Source organism: Chelonia mydas, chromosome 9 (assembly GCF_015237465.2).
Source record: "Chelonia mydas isolate rCheMyd1 chromosome 9, rCheMyd1.pri.v2, whole genome shotgun sequence".
Lineage (NCBI taxonomy): Eukaryota > Metazoa > Chordata > Testudines > Cheloniidae > Chelonia > Chelonia mydas.
In genome coordinates this window covers 61,336,728-61,362,828 of record NC_057855.1, presented here as the reverse complement: position 1 = coordinate 61,362,828, position 26,101 = coordinate 61,336,728, and the positions used below count along the sequence as shown (strand labels likewise).

At 46.5% G+C, this 26,101-nt stretch overlaps 1 protein-coding gene across 4 annotated transcripts in view; it reads left to right on the top strand.

The window, feature by feature from the left end:
* The window catches only part of LOC102931475 (Krueppel-like factor 5), a 75,507-nt gene that overhangs the window by 7,100 nt on the left and 42,306 nt on the right, over nucleotides 1-26,101 (top strand). Inside the window, exon 2 of one of the 4 annotated variants that reach the window (XM_007063948.4) lies at nucleotides 21,962-22,509. The exons of 1 other annotated variant lie outside the window; for it this stretch is intronic. In XM_007063948.4, the coding sequence (XP_007064010.1) occupies nucleotides 22,342-22,509 (168 nt within the window). In that variant the 5' untranslated portion in view covers nucleotides 21,962-22,341. Of the gene's footprint in view, nucleotides 1-21,961; nucleotides 22,510-26,101 lie in introns of those variants that run through there. 2 more of the 4 variants (XM_043522090.1, XM_037908109.2) reach the window with 2 other exon arrangements.

Below are 26,101 nucleotides of genomic sequence, written 5' to 3'. Positions count from 1 at the left end.
GCCCTGTGGAGACCCTGCTGGCGCACTCTAAAAGGTTCCTAATATGCATTAATTAGAACTGCTTCAAATGGGACTACATCAATGTGCACTAGGTATCTTTTAGAGCATATCAGTGAGGTCTACACGGGGCAGTTGTAGAGCGCTCTAAAGCATTGCACAATAGTTTACAGCCCTGCGCTGTGCATGGCTGTGCCATGTAGACAAGCCCTGGGTCAAATTTTGAAAAGGACTAAGGATTCTAAATCACTAACTGCCATTTTTCCAAAAGTGGTTTAGGGCCAGATATTTAAAGGTATTTAGGTGTGAATTCAGTGAGAGTTAGGCACCTAAATACCTTTGGGGATCTGGGTCTTAGCCTTCTAAGTCACTTAGGCACTTCTGAAAATTTGACCCTCTATCCCCACTTTACAGATGGGGAAACCGAGGCTTGGCGTGAGGAAATGACTTTGCGAAGGCTCCTCAGGTGCGGTTTATCATGGTTTCAGATAACCTCCTCACACCGAGATGCCTACAGGAGGAAGTTAAGGCCAGGGTTCAAAAAACTGCTTTCCTTCCCAGGAGATGGCATCCTCTTAAGCGGATGTTTGCTGACTCATATACATCGGCATCCGTGCCCCTCGTGCGTCACTCTGTGAGTGGCCTGTTTATTTATAGCACCTTTCATTAGTCATTCATCACTTGATATGTTCTTGGGAAAGGACTTAGCTCCTTTTACGCTAACCCACAGAGGGCGGGGAAACCGCAGTCTATTGTACTTTCATTCCATCCCAGATCCTGGAGCCAGCTCGGTTTATCACTGCAAGGGACAGATTGGAAATGCAGAGTGAGGGACATTCTGGTTTCTCGTTCTTAGGCTTTATCTACATGGAGTTGAAGGGTGTGCATGTGGGGGGTGGGGTTGATTAGCCTAAGTATTCTGTTATAGCTCTTCTGGCATAACTCCTCCGTATGCATACTCAGTTCTGGAATAGAAACTATTTTATTCCAGAACAAAGTCCACTTTTATTTTAGAATAGAGTGTCTGCATAGGAAGCTATTCTGGAATAGCTAGAGTGGCATATTTTATTCTGGAATAGCTATGCTGGTCAATTTCTCTTGTAGATTCAAACCCTTAAAGCTGAAGCTGTGCTACAATTTAAAACAAAATCCAGCAACCTGTTGTTGGGCAGTCAGCCCATCAGGTTGCTCCTGCTCACTGTGTCAGATGGAACCATCTCAAAATGAGGATGTGATTTTTCAATCATGAAACACGTCAATCAGAATGAGCGGACCACAGAGCCAAACCATCACCCTGCTCCTTACCTTGTCCATCGAGGTCAAAGATGGAAGCCAGGATTGTCATGGCTGCAGCATGGATGATGTATTGTGCATGCAGAGTGCACAGCCCTTGCAGCTGCTAAGTTTCACATGCAGAGTAAGTGGCTCTCTTGGCCATAGTGTGTCTGATACAATTCACTTGTGGAACCTGTAGCTCCTCTAACCTGAGTGGAGATGACACATTGTATGCTCTTGTGTGGCTGAGGTGCACTTTGTGTAAGTGCTTTTGATTTTCTTTTGAGATGGGCTGTCCTATATGCAAGGGGAGGAATGCACAGCAGGAAACCTAGTCTTAGCAGTAGTGCAAAGGAAGCTGTGTACTATGTACGTTTGGTTAACCGCAAAAGGACACAGTGTAGGGAGTGCAAGCTGATGTTACAGGTTAACCTAGTGTTGATCTCTTCTGTGGCAGTCAAGAAGCCATGGAACAAGCAGGAGGCAAGAGGAGAAATAGGTTTAACTTACTGGGGTTGGAGAAATGGGGTCTTTAGATACCCCAACTCTCCCTTTGTACATGAACACCATCTACCCAGACCTCCAAGTCCTGGTCTCCCTTCCCACTCAGGCCTATCACAAAGCTAGTGTCCGGGGAGAAGGCAGGGCAGAGGCTGGGACTAGAGTGCGGTGCAATTATTCTACCAAAACTTTTCCCAGCAAAAAACACAGATTCAATGACACTGAAACATTTAAGGAATTTGTGGTGATTTTGCCAAATTGTTTTGGTTGGAAAAAACCTTTTTTTTTTTTTTTAAAAAAAAAAAGGAAACATTTTGATTTTTCAGTGTGGGATGACTTTTTGTTTCAAAATTAACTTTAATTTTATTGAAGTAAAAAAAAAAAGCAGCTTGAAATCAAAATATTTTATTTCCAACTCTGCAATTCTCTAAAAAGTTTGAAATATTTCCTTTTTTTGTTCGTCTTGAAACAAATCCCCCACCCCACTTTAGTTTGGAATTAACTTCCAGCAAACCAAAAATTTGTTGTTTGCACAGTTCTAACTGGGACAGCTGCAGTGGATGGGGGTGGGGACTGGGAGTGATGGGCAGAGACTGGGAATCATGCAGCGTGTTGTCAGAGTTTCCAGGTGATTTATCACTTCCAGTCACTGTGGCATGCAGCAGCGGGCCATGGGAGTCCCAATGATCTCCCAAGGGGATACCGTGATGTAGCTGCTACATCTGGCAACCCTGGCGCCAGGGGCCCTTTACCTTCACAGTCAGAAGCACTCAACCAGTTCAATCAGCCACTTGAAACCTGGGCACATGAAACCTTACACATAACATATATGATCAGTTCTTTCGTGCGTTATTGACACACTGTGTAAGCTGTCTCTCTCACCAATCGAAACTGGCTCAATAAAAGAGATCTCCTCACCCATTTGGTCTCTCTAATATCCTGGGACTGACACGGTTACACCACACTGCAGATAACACTGTATCATGTTACACAGGCAGCTTCACAGCTTGATATAATTAGCATGAGATCCCCTTCCTAGCATGGCCTGGGCAGATGGACAGCACACAGGAAATCAGTGGCCAGGTTGGAAGTCAAGCATGCTTGGCTCCTGGTCTTGTCCTCTGTTCACTAGACAAGCTGCTTCCCAAAGTCAGGACTAGATGCAAGGCTCATCTGTTTGACGAGGCTTTCCCTCGACAAACTCTGCCCTGCAAACACACAATAAATACACAATTTTCAATTGCCTATAAATTAATTAGGGTTTTTCTCCTGCAGGCTGGGAAGGGAGAGGGAGAGAGATTATTATTTGTATATTTCAATTCTTGGGAGCAACTCTGACTCTGTACTCATGAAGGCAACATAAGCACCTAGATTAAACAGAGGTGATAGCATCTGATTCTTCATAGCTTTCCACCAGCACTAGTCCATCTCTTACACCAGTATCAATGACTGGGCAATTCTGATTTGGCAGCACAATACGTCCCTTCTACCCTGCCTCTTCACAAGTGTAACTATCTCTGCAAGGGGTGACACAGGAACTAGAGAATCAGGTCTCCAGACTCTAGGCATGATGGCGAGAGGGGGGTGTGTGTCTGAGAATGGCTGGCTTGCGAGAGAAGGGTGTGTATGAGGATGGATAGATGGAAGGCTGTGTATGTGGATGGAGCTCTAGATAGATATCTTAACCTGAAGATATCTTAACCAGAGAAGATGGATCAATAGAGGGGAAGGTATGGGGATGGATAGGTGGGTCTCTTTTCCCCCACCTACTGCCTGTCCTATTTAAATTTTAAGCTCTTTAGAGCAGGAGCCATCTGCTACTCATTGTTTGTAGAGCACCTAGCACAATGGGGCCCATTCTTGGTTGGACCTTAGGCACTTCCACAGTAAATGTGATTAGCAATAATAGGTATTGCTTAAGCTACATCAAGGAATTTAGAAGTCACTTTAATCTTACTAATATTACACACAAAATGGCTGGGTAGCCCCAACTATCTCCTCACTATCCCCATCCCTGTCACATGACTCCGGAAGGGACCCTCCCTGCTTTTACATTTACTAACTTACCTCTCCCTGAAATCTTTATCAAGCAAGATGCCCCGAGGAAAGAAATCTGCTTGTGGAAAGCCAACAGTGTAAACAAGTTGTTGCATTCCTGCCAAGCAGCCCTTGAACCTTCTGCTGCTAGGGCCCTGACTCCAGACAGCACTTGCACGGGAGCTGACAGTCAGGTAGGTTCCAGCTTTAGAGTCAGTGGTGTCTGGCGGTTAGAGTAGAGGATTGGGACACAGGATGGGGGCGTCAACTACCCACACATCTGTGGGGAAAATAACACAGCAGGGCACAGAGTATCTGACAAGTTCTTGGAAGGTTCTGGAGACAATTCTTTAGTTCAGAAGGTAGAGAAAGCAATTAGGGGAGAGGATTTTGACAAACTGGCAGGAACTGGCTGAGCATTTGAAAGTGGAAGGCAGGTTGGGTGAAAGTGATCATGTAATGATAGAGTTCCTGATTCCAAGGAATGGTGGGAGGGAAAGCAGCAGAATAAAGATAATGGATTTCAAGAAGGCAGACTTCAGCAAACTCAGGGAATTGGTAAGTAAGCTCCCATGGGAAGCAAGTCTAAGAGGAAAAATGGGTTGAGAGAGTTGGCAAAGACAGGGCAGGCTCCAAGCACCAGCGAACCAAGCAGGTGCCTGGGGCGGCAAATGTAAAGGGGCGGCAGGAGGTCGGGCTCTGGGGTGGCAATCCGTCCTCGGTGGTGGCGGGAATTTGTTGGCTGCTCCGTCACAGCGCATTTTGCGCTCGGCGGCAATTCGGCAGCGGGGACGCGACTTTTCTTCAGTCACCTGTGGCAACTCGGCGGCTGCACCATCACTCCGCCTCTGTGTTTTGTGGCAAGGGTTTTTTTTTGTTTTGTTTTGTTTTTGCCACTTGGGGCTGTAAAAACACTGGAGCTGGCCCTGGGCAAAGAGCATAGGAAAGATCGGAAGTATGGCAAGAGACCACCCTGGCTTAACCTGGAGATCTTCAACAATCTGAAACTCAAAGAGAGTCCTATAGAAAATGGAAACTAGGTCAGATTATGAGGGAAGAATATAAAAAACACCACAAACATGTAGGGACAAAATTAGAAAGGCCATGGCACAAAATGAGCTCAAATTAGCTAGAGACATAAAGGGTGACAAGAAAACATCCTGAAACTACATTAGAAGCAGGAAGACGACCAAGGATAGCGTAGGCCCGTTACTCAAAAGTCATTTAGCATTTCTGCCATGTCCACATTTTCTGTCCACAGAAAATGTGGAAATGGCAATATGCTAAATGATTTTTTGTTTTTACCAAAAAGGTTATTAGCGATCGGGCGTCTCACATAGTGCACAGCAGTGAAAATGAGGTAGCATTGGAGGCTAAAATAGGGAAAGAACAAGTTAAAAATTACTTACACAAATTAGCCAAACAAATTAGACGTTTTTAAGTCAGCAGATCCTGATTAAATATATCCTAGCTACTCAAAGAGCTGACTGAGAAGATCTGAGCCGTAGCAATTATCTTGAAAGTCATGGAAGATGGGAGAGATTCCAGAGGACTGGAAAAGGCAAATATAGTGCCCAGTCAAGCTGGAAGGGCATGTTGAGAGGCGATCCTGCAGGCTTTGGTCCTAGGTCCAGTTCTGTTCTAAATAATTTCTGTAGATATTGATAATGGCCAGGGCCGGCTCCAGGCACCTGCGTTCCCAGCAGGTGCTTGGGGCGGCATTGTGAAAGGAGCGGCAGTCCGTGTGCCGTCAGGGCAGCACTCGTCTTTCCACGGCAGCGGCAATTCGGCAGCAGATTAACTCTGCAGGCTGCCACGGTGGCAATTTGGTGGCAGTTTTACTCTTCTGGCTGCTGTGGTGGCAGTTCGGCAGCAGCTTCTGTCTTCAGACATCCTGCTTGGGGCGGCAAAAACGGTAGAGCTGGCCCTGATAATGGCATAGAGAGTACACTTATAAAGTTAGCAGATGACACCAAACTGGGAAGGGTTGCAAGTGCTTTGGAGGAGAGAATTAAATTTCAAAATGATCTGAACAAACTGGAGAAATGGTCTGAAGTAAATAGAATGAAATTCAATAAGGACAAATGCAAAGTCCTCCACTTAGGAAGGAACAGTCAGTTGCACACATACACAATGGGAAATGACTGCCTAGGAAGGAGTACTGTGGAAAGGGATCTGGGGGTTCTAGCAGATCACAAGCCAAATATGAGTCAACAGTGTAACTCTGTTGCAAACAAAGCAAACATCATTCTGGGATGTATTAGCAGGAGTGTTGTAAGCAAGACATGAGAAGTAATTCTTCCACTCTACTCTGCACGGATTAGGCTTCAACTGAAGTATTATGTCCAGTTTTAGGCACCACATGTCAGGAAAGATGTGGACAAATTGGAGAAAGTCCAGAGAAGAGCAACAACAATGTTTAAAGGTCAAGACAACGTGACCTATGAGGAAGATTGAAAAAAATTGGGTTTGTTTAGTCTGGAGAAGAGAAGACTGAGTGTGGACATAACCGTTTTCAAGTGCATAAAAGATTGTTACAAGGAGGAGGGTGAAATATTGTTCTTGTTAACCAATGAGGTTAGGACAAGAAGCAATGGGCTTAAATCGCAGCAATGGAGGTTTAGGTTGGACATTAGGAAAAATTTCCCAACTGTCAGGGCAGTTAAGCACTGAAATAAGTTGCCTAGAGAGGCTGTGGAATCTCCGTCATTGGAGATTTTTAAGAACAGTTTAGACAAACACCTATCAGGGAAGATCTAGTTATTACATAGGCCTTCCCTGAGTGCAGGGGACTGGACTAGATGACCTCTCAAGGTCCCGTCCAGTCCTACACTTCTGTGATTCCCTGCCTGGATTCTGTTCTGGACTCTTCCACCAATTCACTGTGTAACCTTGAGCAACCTCTCTTGCCTCAGTTTCCTCAAATGTGCATAATATTATTAGACTAGTAGATTGTGAGGCTCAGTTCATTAATATCGACACAACTGCTTTGAGATCCTTGGATGGCAGGTATAGATGGGCTCAGAAAGAGCTGGATCTGGGTTGGGTTTAGTCTGAGGTTTGGCCCAATGTTTGGGTTTCACAGAGCTGAAACTTCAGTAGCAGTTCCTGTGAGATTTCCAGTTTTGGACTGTATCAAAACCAGGATCTGGAAAATTAGAGCCCTTTTGGGTTTGGATCCCAAACTATGTGGGGGTCTGCCTCTGGGAGCGGGGGTCAGATCAAAGCACTCTAACTTTTGTGCTTCCAGCCCATTCCAAATTATATTTTATAACCATTTTTTTCATGCTTATTATTAGAAGTTTCTTTATGTTCAGGTGTCAGATGGGAAAAGCCACTAATGCGCTCAGCCTATGGCTGTGTGTGTGTGTGTGTGTGTGTGTGTAAGTAAACAGCCATACTGGGTCAGACCAATGGTCCATCTAGCCCAGTATCCTGTCTTCCGACAGTGGCCAATGCCAGGTGCTTCAGAGGGAATGAACAGAACAGGCAGTCATTGAGTGATCTATCCCCTGTCATCCATGCCCAGCTTCTGGCAAACAGAGGCTAGGGATGCTCAGAGCATGGGGTTGCATGCCTGACTGTCCTGGCTAATAGCCATTGATGGACCTATCCTCCATGAATTTATCTAGTTCTTTTTTGAACCCTGTTATAGTCTTGGCCTTCACAATATCTCCTGGCAACAAGTTCTACAGGTTGACTGTGCATTGTGTGAAGAAATACTTCCTTTGTTTTGTTTTAAACCTGCTGCCTATTCATTTTATTGCGTGACACCTACTTCTTGTGTTATGTGATGGAGTAAATGACATTTCCTTATTCACTGTCTCCACACCAGTCAAGATTTTATAGACCACGATCATATTCCTCTCTTAGTCGTCCATTTTCCAATTTGAAAAGTCCCAATCTTTTTAATCTCTCCTCATACGGAAGCTGTTCCAGACCTGTAATCATTTTTGTTGTCCTCCTCTGTTCCTTTTCCAATTGTAATGTATCTTTTTTTGACATTGGGCAACCAGATTTGCATGTAGAATTGAAGAGGTGGGATTACCATGGATTTATATAGAGTCATTATGATATTTTCTGTATTATCTATCCCTTTTTTTATGATTCCCTAACATTCTGTTTGCTTTTTTTGTCTGTTGCTGCACATTGAGTGGATGTTTTCAGAGAACTACCCACAATGACTCCAAGATCTTTCTTGAGTGGTAACAGCAAATTTAGACCCCATCATTTTATTTGTATGGTTGTGATAGTGTTTTCCAATGTACATTATTTTGCATTTATCAACATTGAATTTCATCTGCCATTCTATTCTGTTGCTCAGTCACACAGTTTTGTGAAATCCCTTTGTAAATCTTCGCAGTCTGCTTTGGATTTAACTATCTGGAGTGGTTTTGTATCTTCTGCAAATTTTGCCACCTCACTGTTTACCCCTTCTACCAGATCATTTATGAATATGTTGAATAGAACTTGTCCCAGTACAGACCCCTGGAGGATACTACTATTTCCCTCTCTCCATTCTGAAAACTGACCATTTATTCCTTCCCTTTGTTTCCTATCTTTTAATCAGTTACTAATGCATGAGAGGACCTTCCCTCTTATCCCGTGACAGCTTACTTTGCTTAAGAGCCTTTGGTGAGGGACATTGTCAAAGGCTTTCTGAAAGTCTAAGTACATTCTATCCACTAGATCACCCCTTGTCCACATGTTTGTTGACCTGCCTCCTCAAAGAGTTCAAATAGATTGGTGAAGCATGATTTCCCTTTACAGAGTGTTGTCTCTTCCTCAACAAATCGTGTTCATCTACATGTCTAGCAATTCTGTTCTTTACTATAGTTTCAACCAATTTTCCCGGTCAGGCTTACCAGCCTGTAATTGCCGGGAATCCTGGAGCCTTTTTTTAAAATTTGGTGTTAGATTAGCTATCCTCCAGTCACCTGATACAGAAGTTGATTTAAGTGATAGGTTACATACCACAGTTAGTAGCTCTGCAATTTCATATTTGAGTTCCTTCGGAACTCTTGGGTGAATACCATCTTGTCCTGGTGACTTATTAGTGTTTAGTTTATCAGTGTGTTCCGAAACCTCCTCTAATGACACCTCAATCTGGGACAGTTCCTCAGATTTGTGACCTAAAAAGAATGGCTCAGGTTTGGGAATCCCCCTCACTGAAAACAAAAAATCCCCCAGCAGCGAGTCTCAGAGATCTACAGATTCTGGCTTGCATGAGGGGGCTAAGAGTAGCAGTGTAGATGTTCTCATTTGGGCTCTGAAACTGGGTGAGGGGGGAGGGTCTCAGAGCCTGGGCTCCAGCCCCAGCGGGAACGTCTCATGGCTATTTTTAGCACCGTAGCATGAGCCTGCGTCTGCAGACCTGGGTTCTGTGACTTGTGGCGGTTGATTGGTTGGTTGGTTGTTGGGCTTTCTGTAGCGTAGACGTACCCACAAGGGCCCCGTTTTGGAAATGACTCCTTTGCAGAAGTTAGTAATGCCTATAACAAACACATGCTAAAGTCCTGGGGATCCCTGCTGTGCTCTTGTGCTGGGTCTGAAGAGAAAACATAACCAAAAGTATGAAGCAGAGGGATCTGAGTTTCCTTTTAAGGCTGGGGATTTCAGTGATGCTTAAGAGAATTAGCCGCCCAGACACCACTGAAATTTCAATGGGATTTAGGTGGCTAATTCCCTCAGACCCTGTTGAGAACCCCAGCCTAAGTGCAAAGTCATAGATTTTTAAGGCCAGAAAGGACACTTAGACCATCTACTCTGGCCTCCTGCATAGCACAGGTCAGAGAATTCCACCCATGGATCTCTTCCAGAAAGGCCTCCAGTCTGGATCTGAAAAATCCAAGTGATGGAGAATCCATCATTTTCCTTGGTTATCTGTTCCAGCCTTTGCTCTGGAGTCGCTCCTCACACCTCCCTAATCTGGCTGTCTGTTTCTGTCTATCAGATTTTGACAGCACCTTTAAGCATCTCTCATATATTTAATTCCTATACTATGCACAAACCTTCACCACTCCTTGCTTGCCTCCCACTGGAGTCCAGAGGAGCCGTGTTCGCTCACCCTTTGTCTCCAATGCTGGGTGGATGATTGGCAGCTGGGAGGTGGCAAGGAGCAGTGAAAACCAAACCAAAGCAAAGCATTCGAAAAGCTCGATCTCGTTTTTTGCTGGTGCGAGGTACTGTACAGTCATTTCCCACTGTACAAATACAGCTAACACCTACAGCTTGCCAAAGGGATGCTGATTCATGCCGTGTTGGCCAGGCCCCTGGCTAACTGGGGAAGCGCTCAGTTCCTCCCCATATCTAAAAGGAACAGAGAAGACTGATTGTGGGTGGGGTAAAGGTGAATGTAATGCTTACAAAGGCGAGTGACTAATAACAATGGCAAAAGCCAGGTGAATTTCATACTGTTGCTCAGAAAGCTTTCCCCATGTGGTTCTGCCTGTGCATCCCAGTCCCGACATGCAGTCTAACCTCCCCTGCGGTGCCAGTCCTGGGATCCCCGCACACAGCTCTGTCCTAACCTAGTGCGCCCCCTGCTACCTCAGTCCTGGATCCCATATATACCCCCGCCAGCCAATGCCTGTCAGGGCTGACGTGCAATAGAACTCTCACAGCTATGCCAGTCACGGGACACCTGCCCCCATGTGCCATGGGCAGAAATCCTTCAGAGGCCGGATTGAAATAAATGGAACATAATTTACCTGCTACTTAACCAGGGTGCCAACCAAGGCCATCAAATTGTGGAAGGAATTTTGAGAAGTGTGGGGGACGGAGAATTTCCCAGAAATTTCTACAAAATTCCCTAATCACCCAAATTCCCCCCTCCCACTGCCAAACTACTAAGGTCTTATCTACATGGGTTATGTCATGTGCCACACACATTGTGGTGTGAACATCCACATGGTCTAATTATATTGGTTTAAATTCACATCTTAGGTTAGATTAAAAAAAAACATGCCCATGTAGTCCAGGCCATAAGGCCTCTTCTAAACACAGGCTTTGTACTGGTAGAACTATTTCAATTAGGGGTGTGAGGGTTTTTTACTTAATAAACGTGTCTGATTATAGTGGTACAATCACCAGTGGGGACACAGTTATATTGGTATACTTTATAGCTTAATCCCCTTCCTGTATGCGAGTAGCTAAACTGCTTTTGTATAATATAACTGTATCCATAGTAGGGGGATTGTACCACTCGAACTATAATGGTATACTTTAAGCTGACATAACTTGTGTATAGACAAGCTGAAGCAAAAATACGTAGGCAGAAGCAGAGAAAATGATGTGAAAATAGTAAAGGGGGGGGGGGGACGCAACAGAAAAGCAACACAAGTGAACATACAGATTACATCCAGGACAGGAAAAAAGAGAGGCAGATAGCGGGTAGGCTGGAGAAAGACCTGCAGTAAAAGAATGGAGATGGAGGAATGGAAGGGTGGTGACTGTTGAGGCAGGATGGTTTTGCTTGGCCATTAGTGGCTGGTACCAGGTGGGTTCAGGACTGCTGTGATGAATGGGATGTCCAGCAGAGTGAAATGTCATGTAGATGTTTTGCAGCTTCACTGCTTTTAAAGAATTGTTTCCATGAGAAACCAGCTGGGCGGATACACCTCACGCAGGAGGCAATAGGTGAAAGAAGTAACCAGCACATTCCGATGGCATGAGATGCTCGGAATTAACCATTCGCATGCTGGGAAATCGTTATTGTGCAACGCAGGGGTTTTGGAGGCAGCTGGATCAGTCGTTCTCATGCCTGGCTGCTGGTTTCTCCCCATTGATGCTTGCCTAGACATGTCCCTGTATTTTTCCTGTAGCGCACAGGCACCCAGAATATGCCTGCTGCTTTTTGCTGTCACAGACCCAATTGTTCTTCATAAAATGTTCATATGTTGACCACAATTCCTCTGGCACTGACCAGAACCAGTGAGGATGTAATGTCAGAGGCTGCTGGTGGACGGACCCCATCTTAGCTGTAGAAGATCATAGCTTAGAGCAGGGGTGGGCAAACTTTTTGGCCTGAGGGCCACATTGGGGAATAGAAATTGTATGGCGGGCCATGAATGCTCACAAAATTGGGTGCGGGAGGGGGTGAGGGCTCTTGCTGGGGGTGCAGGCTCTGGGTTGGGGCTGGGGATGAGGAGTTTGGGGTATAGGAGGGTGCTCTGGGCTGAGACCAAGGGGTTTGGAGGGTGGGAGGGGGATCAGGGCAGGGGTGCAGGTTCTGGCTGGGGGTGCAGGCTCTAGGGTGGGGCTGGGAATGATAGGTTTGGGGTACAGGAGGGTACTCCATGCTGGGATGGACAGGTTTGGAGAGTAGGAGGGGGATCAGGGCAGGGCAGGGGGTTGGGGCGTGGGGAGAGGCTCAGGGGTGCAGGCTCCGACTGGTGCTTACCTCAAGTGGCTCCCGGAAGCAGTGGCATGTCCCTTCTCCTGTGTGGAGCGGCCCCCAGCCCTGCTAGCGCCAGAGTGGGGCTATGCGGCTGCTTCCGGGAGCTGCGTGGTGTAGCCCCCGATCCTGCCCCGCAGAGCGGGGCCATGTTGCGGCTTCCAGGAGCTGCATGGTGCAGCCCCCAACCCGGAGCCCCGGCTGGAGTGCCGGAGCGGGTCAAGCCCCAGACCCCGCTCCCCAGTGGGAATTCGCGGGCCAGCTTAAAAGGGATGTCGTTTGCCCACCCCTGGCTTAAAGGTTAGAGCACATGCATGGGAGGCAGGATCCTGGATCTCCACTCTCAGCTGTGCCGCTGACTGTCCAAATTATCACGGGCAAATAATTTGGAAGCTCAGGCTACTGGTTAGAGCAGGGGACCAGGGATCAGGACACCTGGGTTCTGTAACCATCACTGGCTCACTGTGAATCACTTCCTCTTTCTACACCTTTGCTTTCCCTCTCTGTACTGTGGTAGTGATAATACTTATCTGTCTCAGAGGGCACTAGGAAGCTGACGTTTAAACCATCGTTTTCGTGGGGATTGGACATCCAGAGCTCTTAGACAGCTTTGAAAATTTCAGCCTTACCTGCTGAATCCTTGTAAAATGCGTGTTGATCCTGGGCTAACGTGTGCTACCAACGGACTGGTGGACACCCAAGCCCTTTAGGAATTGCTGTGCCATCAGTTCCTTGCGTCACTCCCAGCTACTTCCACTTGATGGTACCTCCTCTTTGTGACCCATGGGAGGTGCTGCTTCGAGGGCTACCATTTCCGCATGGCAGTAAGAGCTAACGTGTGTTGGGACCGTGGGCGTCCGGAACCCACTGCCATAAAATACAGGACTGTGCACCAGCTGTGCCCTGGTCCTTGCCAGGTTGTGCATATGGTGTCCTGTGGCTGACGCATTGAAATCAGCAAGCCTGAGGTTATGTCCTAGGCTCCTGGGAGCACGTCAAACCCAAGGGCTGACTCTTGAGAACGAGGCGCATAACTGCACTTTATGGATTGTGGCAGCATAGCATGGGCATCCTCACAGCATGGACCAAAGTCCTGTCCCACCATCTTCTGGGATGAATTCTTTGGTTTCTTCTTTGCTTGTGCCAAGTTCTTGGTCAGCAACTTGGAGAGGAAAGGTCCCTGACACATCTAGAGTCCTATGGGCTTCGGCTACACACTTGCTGTTGCCTTTGATTTGACTTTCAGTGGTCCCTAGCTCCTAAGCACCCACATCATTTTTGAAAATGGGACTAAGGTTCTTTGGCCCAGATCCCCAAATGTACCAAACGTATTTGATTTCAGTGAGCGTTAGGTACCCAAAAACCTCGGAGGATCTGGGCCTTAAGCCATTAAGGACTTTTGAAAATTTTGCCCCAAGACCCAGTCGACTCTTTAGGAAGCAGGAAATGTGGCATATAATGGGTTAAAACACAGTGAGCTGTGGTTTCGTTCCTCTCATAAGCCCCAGGCACTCATTGTCATGGGGAGCTGAGCTCTGAGCTATATACTTGCTAACAACTGTTATGTCTCCTGGATCCCAGCCACTAAGCAGAGCCCTTGCCAGTAGCTCCTGTTACAACAAAGGCTGACAATGCTACCTGTGCTAGTCAGCGTGAGGTGGTGAACCCTGCTAGCCTTAACCTACCAAGGAAGTTTGCACGGAGCTGCGTGGGTTGTCTCTCAGATCATAGATTCCAAGGCCAGAAGGGGCCATTGTGGTCATCTAGTCTGATCCCCTGTACAACACAGGCCAGAGATCTGCCCCAAAATAATTCCCAGAGAGAATCTTTTAGACAAACAGCCAATCTAGATTTAAAAATGGTCAGTGACGGAGAATCCAGTAGGCCCCTCGGTGAGTTGTTCTCATGGTTAATTACTCTCACTGTTTTAAAAATTAAAACTACACCATGCTACCTCCTCTTACCAGCTCTCCACCTGTCTCCCACAGCATCAGATTCCAGAGTCTTGTCCACATCTTGAGGGCCTGCTACAGCTCTGCCCCTTCCTCCTCAGCCATTTTTGTCTCTTATCGCGGTGTCCCCCTGTGCTCCACCAGTGATGCTATTTCCAAATGTCTGTCTCCTTCCCTCAGGGATGTCTCTGTATCTCCATCCATGCACCAGAATCTCTTTCCTGAGCTGATCCTGACAGCCACTACCCTCGCCTCCTTCAGAACACCCACTGCTGGTCTGACCCCAACAATGGCTGGGTCTAATGGCAATCAGGGAGCTCCGATTTCAGTCAACCTGTCAATTAATAAATCATTGTTTGTTTTTATCTAACAGTACTTCCGATTCAGGATTACCCCGTCACACACACCTTCAGCCTCCTCACTCACCTCAATGTCATTTCACCATGGCACTTTGCTTTCACTCTTACTTGCTGCCTGCATCCTGTTTCTAATTAGATTGGAAGCTTTTCAGGGCACAGGCTGTGTCTTCTTGTGTGATTGTGCAGCACCAGGTGTAACAGTACGTCTGGGTGAATGGTATACTCACAGTATATTGCTCATGCTTTTGTATTACGACTACATGAATCCTGCTTCTGCTGCTTCTACTAATTCACTGTTCCCAGGATTTCACACTAACTACAGGCTGGCCTTTGCGGCTACAGATACTTCACTGGTGTTCAGGGACTGGAGGGTCTTCTGTTCCCTTGGGATCCAATGCTCAGCCAACACACAGCTGGGCTTAGAGTTGATTTGCATCAGTTGAGGATCTAGAAGATTGAGTTTTTGCTTGTAGACCTCTGTGCTGTCTGCAGCCCGAACTGTTCATTGGCAGGCTGCTGGCTTAGCTTCCCTTCCACTCTGACCCCTCTTGGCCCCTCAATATTGCTGCTCCTTATTGCACAAGGCCGCACAGGTGTGCGGGTTTACATTCCCTCCCTGACTCTCTTTTCAAAGCGAATTCCCGGAGTGATCGGACTGGTTTGGTGACTGTAGATGTGGTGCAGAAGGGAGCTGGGGGAAGCAGTGTGCTTTTGAAGGGATCCAGAGAGGGATTTGTTAGATGCAAATTTCCCAGCGGGAAAATAAACCCAGGTGGCTTTGTACTTCTGTGACAGAGGTGGGGCTGGGGCTGGGGTCTGCTCCGTTTTGTTTTGTAAGCATTAGGAACACTTGCATTCTGGCAGTGATGAAATACAAGCTCTAGGGGTGAAATTCTCCCGCCGCTGAGGGCCAGCACAAGGGCCCTGAATGACTTACATCTTACGGAAGCCCAAATTCAACCTCGGAAAGACCAGGGGACTAAAGTCTGTTCTCTTTTACCCTCATCTGAGTGCCATGGATTATGGCAACTTCACCCAACAGAAGCTGGAGTTTTGTCTCTTCATATATGAGGATTTAGGGGGCATGGGCCAGTTTGCAATCTGGATGTCCACTCTTGAGCATGGAGTCTCCAATGTGGGTGTAGAGCACATTCCCATGTTTATGCAGTATTGTGAGACCATCATCACCAGAGATGGGCCCAAACCAGTACCTCCAGGGCATTTCGTAGACTAAAACACACACACGATATTGAGGCTGCAGCCTAGCTAAGCCGCTCAGGAAACCTATATACTGTCAAAAAGAAAAGGAGTACTTGTGGCACCTTAGAGACTAACCAATTTATTTGAGCATAAGCTGTAGCTCACGAAAGCTTATGCTCAAATAAATTGGTTAGTCTCTAAGGTGACTAAGTCTCTAAGGCCACAAGTACTCCTTTTCTTTTTGCGAATACAGACTAACACGGCTGTTACTCTGAAACCTATATACTGTCAGAAGCATATATCTGTATATCTCTGGTGAGAGTCTGACCTGTTCCCAGTAGCCCTCTGTTGTGTGCATGTGTAGGGTTTTTTTTCCTTACCCAACGCAAACACCATGAAGAAATCACAGGGCCAGGTTGGGTCCCAAATAACCGTGTTTACTAACTATACACAACATACGAGGCCTGGCTACGCACAAGCTGCACCTCAGACTGGTTTGTGGCTGCTTCTAACACGTAGTACAAGATGAGCGCCACTAAAAGGCCCACGGTTTATTTAAAGGGATACTACCCTGTTCCTGTCTGCTGTTAGGAAGCTGTCACGGGAACTGGGGAAAGGGGAGTAAACTGGCTCTCCGCTGCCTTGCCCCTTGGGCTGGCCTTCGCTCCTGAGCAGAGCGTTTGTAGGACATTTCCATTCTGCGCTGGAAGCAATTAATACCCATTTTGCACTCTTCACCTCATGCAAATTACTGTGAGGTGCGGGAGGAAAGAGAACCAGGCCCTTTTGGAACCTGATCAAACTCCCATTGAAGTCAATGGAAACCCTCCCAGTGACTTGGGGGACATGTCAGGGGTGGATCAGGCCCATAGGTGAGGCCACAGCACTCTTGGAGCAGAGCACCCTGGGGTGTATGTATTCCCTAGGATAAGATGTGTGGCCACCCAGGAGTTTTAAGGCAGGGTGGGGGAAAAGCTGTCCCACACTGATCTGGGGCCCAGGAGCCCCTGTCTATGGAGGAATGATCTCAGACACTGCTGACTTGGCCCAGCATCTGAAGGGTGTTAGATGTAGGTTAAATCCTCTCTCCTATGTACAGAACAAGGCAATTATCACTCAATTGACCCCTGTCTTCCATTCCCAGCTTCTGGCAGTCAGAGGTTTCGGGTTGTCCAGAGCATGAGGTTGCATCCCTGACCATCCTGGCTAATAGCCACTGATGGACCTATCCTCCATGAACTCATCCAGTTCTTCCTTGAAGCCAGTTATACATTTGTCCTTCACAACACCCCATGGCAATGAGTTCGACAGGTTAGTCATGAATTGTCCACATAGCACAGGCCTGAGAACTTCACCCAGTAATTCCTGCATCTAGCCCAACAAATTGTGGTTGAGGATAGAACCCAGGAATTCTGACTTGCCATCCCGTCTGCTCTGATTCCTAGATTCCATAGCCAGCAATAAAACCCAGGAGTTCTGCCTCCCAGATTTGCCCACACCAACCACTAGACAACACTCCCTTCCTAAATGAATGTTAGAGGTGGGACTTCAGATATGGGATCTGAGTTTTGGTACATCTCTGAATATAATTCAGGAGTCATGACAACCAGTGTCCTGATCTAAGTGCCAGGCAAATCTCCTGACCGTTTAGGTGTGGACAAGCCTCCACCATATGCACCCTTGATCTAAAAATCCTCCAGCATTTCTGAGTCAGGTTTGCACTGAAGAAGGGATTTTAACAGCATTATGCTGTGCCAGATGAAGTACAGGAAGAAGATGTCCATAGTTACAGTCCCAAGACACTGTGTTTATTTTTTGTGTTTGGTGTTAATTTTTTGTTGAGCACAGACATTGTCCTCAGTGCTGTGTGAGACACAAAGATAAAGGGCTTGCAGAACAACACCTCCACAAATCTCCTTATTCTTGGCTTAAATATATCAGTGCTTCCTTAGAGGCAATATCTGCCTTTTGCTGGAAAGGTGTTGAGCAAACCAAGTCACACAGATCATTTATAGACTCAAGGCCATTTCCTTACAAGTGGACTTGATGCAGATAAGAGCTTTGCAGATTGCTTTGTTTTAATGCTGAAATCAAAAGATCCTCCTGCTGGGAAATCATTGACAGAAATCAGTGTAGTCCTAGAATTTGACTGAATGATCACTGCAGGGAAATGCCCGCAGGTCTTGTTGAATTCCTAGAGGGGCCCAAATGTGAATGCAAGGGGGAAAAAAAGCAATAAAAGATCGATTTCACTGCATAGCAGAATGTCATTTAGTCTCTAAACCCAAGGAATGATACCTTCAAATCAGAACAGTGTCCTGAGCTGTGTTATAGTAACACTTTGTATTATTAGAAATGGAAGAAATTTTAAAACTTGAATTTGCTGTAAGCTGTTTATGCAGTTTGTTTATTTGTGTGCATTTCACTTCTCATGGACAGAGGAAAGAGACTGATCACTTTCTCAGACTGGGCACTTTCACTTTCTCCTCCTAGTCAGTTTCATTGCCTTAAATTCTTATTCGGGCCGTCAGCTTTTTAAAAAAATACAAATTTTGGGTGCAAGTTTTTCACAAAAAGGATCAAAAATCTGTTGTGGAAAATGTTCATTATTTTGCTACCAGCTTTACTTGTGCACAGAGCAGTTCTGGAGTTGTCAGACTAGGTCCATATTGCGTTTCCTAGGTACTCTAGCAATACAAATAATAACTATTATTGATAACAATAATTGCAAATCCTGCAGTGGGGGGTTTGGATTAAAAATAAATGTTTTCATTGATATACAAACAAGTCCTGAAAACATTTCTGATAATAATAGGTTTTATGCAACTTGCTGCATTTGTAAATGTTTTGATTCTTCCCAACACTGTCTCTTTAATATTAGAACTTTGACTTCTTCAACAAACTGGATTCAGAGCAGTTCTTTAAGAGCATATGAGTACGTTGCTGAGTGTACTGAAGTCCAAAGTCTTGCATCTGATATAAGCTATTTGTTTTACATATTTGTTATGTGTTCTGTTGGCGAAAGCCTGGGGCGCTAATAAAGACTGACTGATTGCTTGCATTTTTTTGGAAACATTTACTATCAGTGTTTGCATTAAAGGACTGATCTTGTGAGGTGCTGAATGCTCTCAGCTCCCACTGAAGCTTTTGCCAGCAGCACGGAAGAATTTCAGTCTGGGATCAATTTTTCATCCATATCAGATGCAAGGTAGCAAGGATTGCCTTCTACCTTCCCTTCTAAGTCTGAACGCTGAAAACCGAGCTTTAGGGACTTGAGTCCCCTACTGAAATAACCTGGCCAGATCCTCTGCTGGTGTCAATCAGTGTAGCTCCATTGATTTCCAATGAATGATGTTGATTTACACAGTCCAAAGCACCCTGAGTGGACTGGGGAGTCTGACCCAGGGGATACAGGTAAAGCTGCCACCAATTTGTAAGTGCAACGTGGGACAATATAATCACATCGTAACACTGTGCCTCTGGGTATATTTACACTATAATTTCCATCTTGGGTAGATATACCCGGGCTAACTCTGACTGAGTTAGTGCATTAGAAATAGGAGTGTATCTATGGCTGTATGGATGGCAGGATCTAGGATTTCAAGATGGGATTATACTTGGGGTGGTTAGCCCATCCTACTACTCACGCTGCAGGAGCTATACTGCTATTTTTAGTCCACCAGCTTCATCAGAGCTATCGCAGGTATGTCCAGGGAAATGATCCCTCCAGTTCCAGAGTAGACAGACCCATTGTGTCATAATGCCCCACCATGGCTATTTTCCCTTCATCTATGATGCTGGGGGACACATGTTGCAATATCGCTGGGACGTGTTGCATGATGCAACGTCAGAACACAATAGTGTGATGCAAGACCTTATAAACCTCTAGTTTCCCAGCTTGTTGGTCAGAGCACAGAAGTGTGAAAATTATGATCATTCCCAAACATTTTGTTGGCTAGAGACAAATGAACCGCAAAGATTTGGAGAGGCGGTTCAGAGAAATCCCCAGAAATGCTTGTGATGATCCAACTTTGTGTGTCAGCGAAGCTAGAAACCTTCTGAGAACCAAGATTTCCTCTTTTCCTGTGGGAATTCGGATGCTTCCTGCTTCCACATGAGCCAGAAATAGAGGACAACCGCCTTTCCCCATGTGCTTAGTTTGGCCGTTCCTGCTTTTGCAGCTAGACACAGCAAAATAGGAAATGTTATTCAAATGAGAGACTTGGCTTCATCCTGAATGACTGTTATTATGGTAGTTCCAAGGAGACTCAGTCATGGATCAGAGCCCCATGTACAAACACAACAAAAAGACCGCTCCAATTAGCCTACAGTTGAAGTATAAGACAAGAGACAGGTGTATGCAAACAGACCGATGGCAGAGCGCAAGGAAACAGTAGTGGGTGATAGTTTCGTTCTTACTCTACCGGACCTGGTTGGCTTACGTCTGTAGTGGTGACCTTGTGAGTAGATCAGGGATGTTAGGAGCAGAACTGGTTGAAACATTGGGTTTTCTCTGTGAAAAGTTCAGAAAATTAAAACTGTTCATTTTTTTTCAAGTTTTTACTTTCTTTACCCTGTTTTTTGATTTGTGAAATGAAATGTGTTGAAGCAACATAGAAAAACTCATTTTAAATGGTTTTGTTTGGAAATGTTTCATTTTGGCTTTGGATTTTCTTTCCTTTGTAAAAAGAAAAGGAGTACTTGTGGCGCCTTAGAGACTAACCAATTTATTTGAGCATGAGCTTTCGTGAGCTACAGCTCACTTCATCAGATGCATCCGATGAAGTGAGCTGTAGCTCACGAAAGCTCATGCTCAAATAAATTGGTTAGTCTCTAAGGTGCCACAAGTACTCCTTTTCTTTTTGCGAATACAGACTAACACGGCTGTTACTCTGAAATCTTTCCTTTGTCTTTCTCATTCTTTTGCTCCATTTTTTTCCCGGGGAAAAGTCAGAGCTCTTCCCACACTTCTCTATTGGAAAAAGTTTAAAAGTGCAAGAAAGTGTCCCCAACCCTTACTTTTACTTTTAAAACTTTTTTCCAACTTTTTCTGGTGGGGGAAAAAATAAGAGTGTTGTTTTTCCTTCACTCTTTTTTTTAACCTTTTCCCCCCTTTCCCCCTCCCCAGTAGAAAAAACTAGGGAATAGTAAAAAGTCTGGAACTGGGAATTTTCCCATTATGTTAAAAAAAAAAAAAAAAAAAAAAAATCAATTTTTTGTAGGCTTTCATAGAATTTAAGGCCAGAACGGACCATCATGTTCATCTAATCTGATCTCCTCCACATTGCAGGCCACAGAACCTCACCCGCCCACTCCTGTAATAGACCCTCTAACCTCTTCCTGAGTTTCTGAAGTCCTCAGAACTTGATTTAAACCCTTCACATTACACAGAATCCACTTTTTAAATTCTTGATTTAATGAAAATTTTCAGTGAGAATTTTTTTGGAAACCAAAATATTAATTTTCACCCCCGCCAAAAAATTCCTTTTCAATGAACCCCCATTTCTTGATGAAAAAACAGTTAGTCAAAAATTGTTGACCACACTCCTAAGTTAGTAGATTACTTTCCAAGATCTGCTATACTCTGGATCTCTCTAGGGCAGGATGGTCTGGCGGTCTAGACTCTAGAGCATCGCTCTGCAGAAAGCCAAGTGCAAATCCCTGGGCTATGGTCTCAAGATCTCCAACCTGGTGGAGCATTCAGTGCCCAAGAAGGGAGCACCGTACATGGCTCCTCTACCTCTGGTCGCTCAAGGAGTGCACTTACAGGCTCCAAAATGAGTCCTGTCTTGGCTGAAAGAGCAGAGCTGTGATGCTGTACCCAGCAGTGTTTATGTGAGGGGTGTCAAACCAGTGTGAGCATCCAGGCCCTGACAGGGGACAACAGAACACAGCTACAACTGTGTCACTTAAGGTTTGTCTACACTAGAAAGGGTTTGCTGTACTGCTATAGCTATACTGGCAAATCCCCTGATAGAGAAGCAGCTTATACTGGCAAAAGAGTTTTTTTGCTGGTATAGCTTCTAGCAATTCTGTGAAATAAGCCGTACCGGTAAAATGAGGTTTTTGCTGGTATAGCTGCATGTACTCTAGGGCTTTTTGTCACAACGTTTTTATACCAGCAAATCACAGCCCTAACCGACATGATTTATATTGGCAAAAGTTTCTCGCCTAGCCCTGGCCTTAGATTCTCATGCAAGTCTGTCTGTAATTTTCTCTCTCTCTCTCTCTCTCTCTCTCTCTAGGTATACCTGCTACAGGTAACATGGCTGGTGGAAAGAGTCACAGAAAGCAGGGCTCTGTACTCATTGTATCTTATGTTGCCTTAAAGAGATGTCGGCTGGCTTATTGGCCGGAGCAGTGTTAGCTCCAGTCCTGATTGGCTCAGCCGGCCTGTCACTGAAGTTTGCCAGGTTAGTGTGCCTCCTACTTCAGGACAGGTAAGACTTTTCTATAACAGATCAGACTTCTTAAGGCTACAGTGCACCTGGATTCCTAAGGATTAGCAACGGGCTTGCTTCCGAGTTCTTGAATCCCTTCCAGCTTTGTCCAAACCCCGTTTTTTTTCTTTTTAGTTTTTGGTTTGTAACACATTCAGAAGTGGGGGAAGGGGACTGTAGGAGGGATGAGCAGCAGTGGGCTGGTTCTGAGCACCCCAAATCTTGAAGAAAGTACAGTGTTTACGCAATTAAAACCAGTCAGAATGTCCGGGGAGTCTGCTGAAGACACCTCAGTCTTTGAAGACATCAAACCTGCTATAAGGATCTTGGAAAACCAACATGACCTGGCGCAGGTAAGAGAAAGCTTTAATAGCTCTCATCACACCTCAGTATCCTTATTGATGTGGAATAATGAGGTACTGGCTGTCGATTTTCAGAGGTTGGTTTTCATTATTTGCCACTTTTTTGTGTTGGTTTTTTTTTTTTTAAAATGTTCAGAGAAAAGCCAGATCAGAATACTTCCACTGAACACAGCCCTCCCCCAGAAATTGCAGCTTGCAAAACAAGCCTAGCCTGGGGAAACAAAAGGACAGATCCTCCGCTGGTGCAAATTGGTGTAGCTCCATTGAAGTCCACAGAACTGCCCTGATATACACCAGATGAGGATCTGGCCCATCAGTGTATAGTTATGAAAATTCCCTTTCTGTGGGTGCTAGACTGGAAAGATTTCAAAGCATGTACTTTCGACAGAAAGAATCCGTCGGTCACTAGATGATAAAGGTGTGGATCTGATTTTTAAAGGGAAAAAAATTGCAGCTGGATTTTGTTTTGTTTTTGCTGTTTAAATAGACCTCCCCTCCCCCCCCCGGATTATTAAAATTTTTTGAGGGGGATTTTAGAAAGTGTTTTCTGCCAGGTGTGAAACAAATGGGTAGTGAACAATCCTCTGGAACATAGTTCCAGTCATTTGTTGCATGATCGGAAGAAGCCAGTGTGGAAACATTTAAGTTCTATAGGAGTTTGATTTTCATCTTGGAGAAGCAGTAGGACAGTCCCTCTTGTAAAACAGAGAAGATCACTAAGGAAGGGCTCCAGGAATGGGTACTTTCCTGTAGTTCAGGCTCTTATTTTTCAAATCACACTAGTGGAGACAAGAATGGAATTCTCCTTGAAATTCCCCAGCGCTGCTGCTTCCCTCTGTGAACAGCAAGGCCAGAGATAAAGCAATGGATAAGCTGCCTGGAAATCAGCCTCCAGCCCCCCTCCCGAGTCACAAGCAAAGATCCCAGACAGAGAAGATTGCTGAAAGGCTCTGGGTGCAGCAACCCCGCTCGCTCTGATTGCGGGGCCGGTTGTGAAACACGGGCAGTGTCCTGCCCCACGCTGGGGAACCATTTTACAACTGTCGCTGTATTGTTGCCTTGCTCTTTCGAGATGAAATGCAGGAGTCCCAGGAGCGAGCAGTTCCTTCATCTGCCTTTAAGGCAGGTTAGCATCACCCTTCTTCCCCACATCCAATCCAAGTAGAAATGAGCGAGAGTTTTGGAAATGCCCTTCAAGGAGCTCTTGGAAAGAAGTGAAACCCAGTGGGGCAAATCTCCCCTGGTGTAACTTCCCTGATGTCAGTGGGGCTCTACCAAGGATCAAGTTGTCCCTAAAGAATGAGCCTTCATGGGAAGGTGAAAGGAACTCTGGGATCTGAATGACTTTGGCTCATGGTTTTGAGGCCTGGATGGGCCAGTTCTTGGAGCCGTGTCTCCTGTTAGTGATTTGCCGCCGTTCCCTAGAGCAGCCTGCCTGGTTGCTCCCAGAAGTGGCGCAGAAAGCGAGGAGGTTGCCGTTGCTCTGTGGTGTCTTGCTAAGTCAGAGTGCTAAGCTGGCTAATGATTAACCCTGGGTGCGCGCCTTCCCAGCGCCATCTTGTTGCAGGCGCTGGGAACTAGAGTGGGTCTATGTGCTCGGCTTTGGGAAGCGGGTGGCAGGAGGGGAGCAGGAAGGCTGTTCCTGGATTTGAAGGGTGATCGTGGTTCTTTTAGGACAGGGCATGGTGCGCCATTGCCCTGGACCTGACTTTGTGTGGGCAGAGAAGGGAGAACCAACAAATAAAATAATTCTGGGTCAAGTGGTCCCCCGAGAGGTTCTGATTCTCACCTCTGGGTCGTGCCAGAATTCTGGCTGGGAATCTGCTAGCTCAGGGCTGCTGGCATTAGAAAAGAGTATGACAGGAAGTTGCTAGGAGGAGTGGACGCCACTCACGGCCTCTTTGCTGTGAGCTGGTGTTCTGGGAACTTTGTTTTTAAAGTCTAGTGAGAGGGACCATTCCCTGCAGCCTTTTCCCTGGGTGGCATGTGCCACCCACAGCCCACTTTGTGTGTTCTGCTGCCGGCCCTTGCACTGTGCCAGTGATTCCTCTGCTGTCCAGGTGGGAGTGGCATGCAGCCCATCCATCAGGTCTGTACTCTGCCAAGCAGCCAGCAATCCAAACCCACCTCCCCTTGTCTTTAGAGCCCCTGGCAAGGGTGGGCTGGGGAAGTGTGAGACAATTCAGTGGGCACAGGAGGGAAGGTTGGTGGTGGAAGCTCCAGCTTTCCATACCACCACTACTGCCACCAGCAGCAGAACGTGTGCCATGGCAATGGACTAGAGGCCAGAAAGAAAAGGGTGCATCTATGGAGCCTTTAGACCCCAGCACAGCTGGGAACACACAGGGCAGAGGCCAGGGGTGCCAGCCATGGGGTTGATTTCCCCCTTCCCCTCCCCCCACCCCCCGCCATGAGAGTTACTGATGCAATTCCCTCAAAGGGTTGGGTTAGGTAACAGATGGACTCACAATTCGCAGGCTGGCCTGCTGTCACCCTCCAGCAGCAGGAACAGGGTGGGTGCTGCTGCTCCGTGTCCCCCTCCAGCAGTGGGACCAGAGGGGGACACAGCAAGCTGGTCTGATCTCCCACTCTGGCAACGGGACGGGGGGGAAGCAATCTCATCCCTCAGCAATAGGACAAGAGGGGATGTTGTGGGGTGGCCCTGTCTCCTTCTTTGGTCTGGGGTTGCCCTGGGCTGGCATCAGGACACTACACAAATGTGCAAGAAGACATGGTCTAGCACTGAGATGGCAGGGGGATGCCGGGCTGGCCCCGTCTCCTGCTCCAGGAGCAGAAGCACAGGGAGGTGCTATCCCCATCCCTCCCCCACACCTCTGCAGCAGGCTGAGTCCCACTGGATCCTGGGCTGCCCCTGCTCTCCCACTTGCAAACAGAACCACTGGCTGCTCCGAGTGCTAAGTCAGCCCAGACTCTGTGATATCCCTCGGCAAACTCCTGGGGAGTTAATCGGAGGCAAGGAACACCCCTGGTGACCCTGAGAGTCCCACAGACAGCTGGAGAGTACTTCAGAGCCAACACCCTGGCTGCTTGTTACCTATGACACATGCTTTCCTCAGTGGTCTGACTGCTGGGGATTTACACACGCACACCCACCTGCACACAACGCGCATGCATGCATGCGCACACACTCCCACCCATAATGCACATGCATACACACACCTCTCCCCCATCCTTCTCCCAGACACAGCGCGTGCATTCACCCCCCCCCCACCCTCCCCACACTCCTCCCACACAATGCACATGCACATGCACACGAGTGCACACGCTTAGAATATGGCGGGGTCACATTCTCGTAATTCTCCCCACTCCCCCCTCTTGTTTGTTGCCCCCCACTCCCCATTCAAAGCAGACAGGATGGCTGTGCTGGGGAGAACGAATGAACCGTCCTTTACCTCCCTGCAGAGTTGTAGGGAAAGTTGTGTGGTTGCTTGTTTTGACTCCTGGCCCCACTGCTGTCCAATGGGAGTTTTGGCATTGACTGCAATGAGAACAGGATTTCACCCGTGAAATCATAGCTTTGCACCACAACACACACAGTGATTTCTGCCTTTCTCTTCCCTGA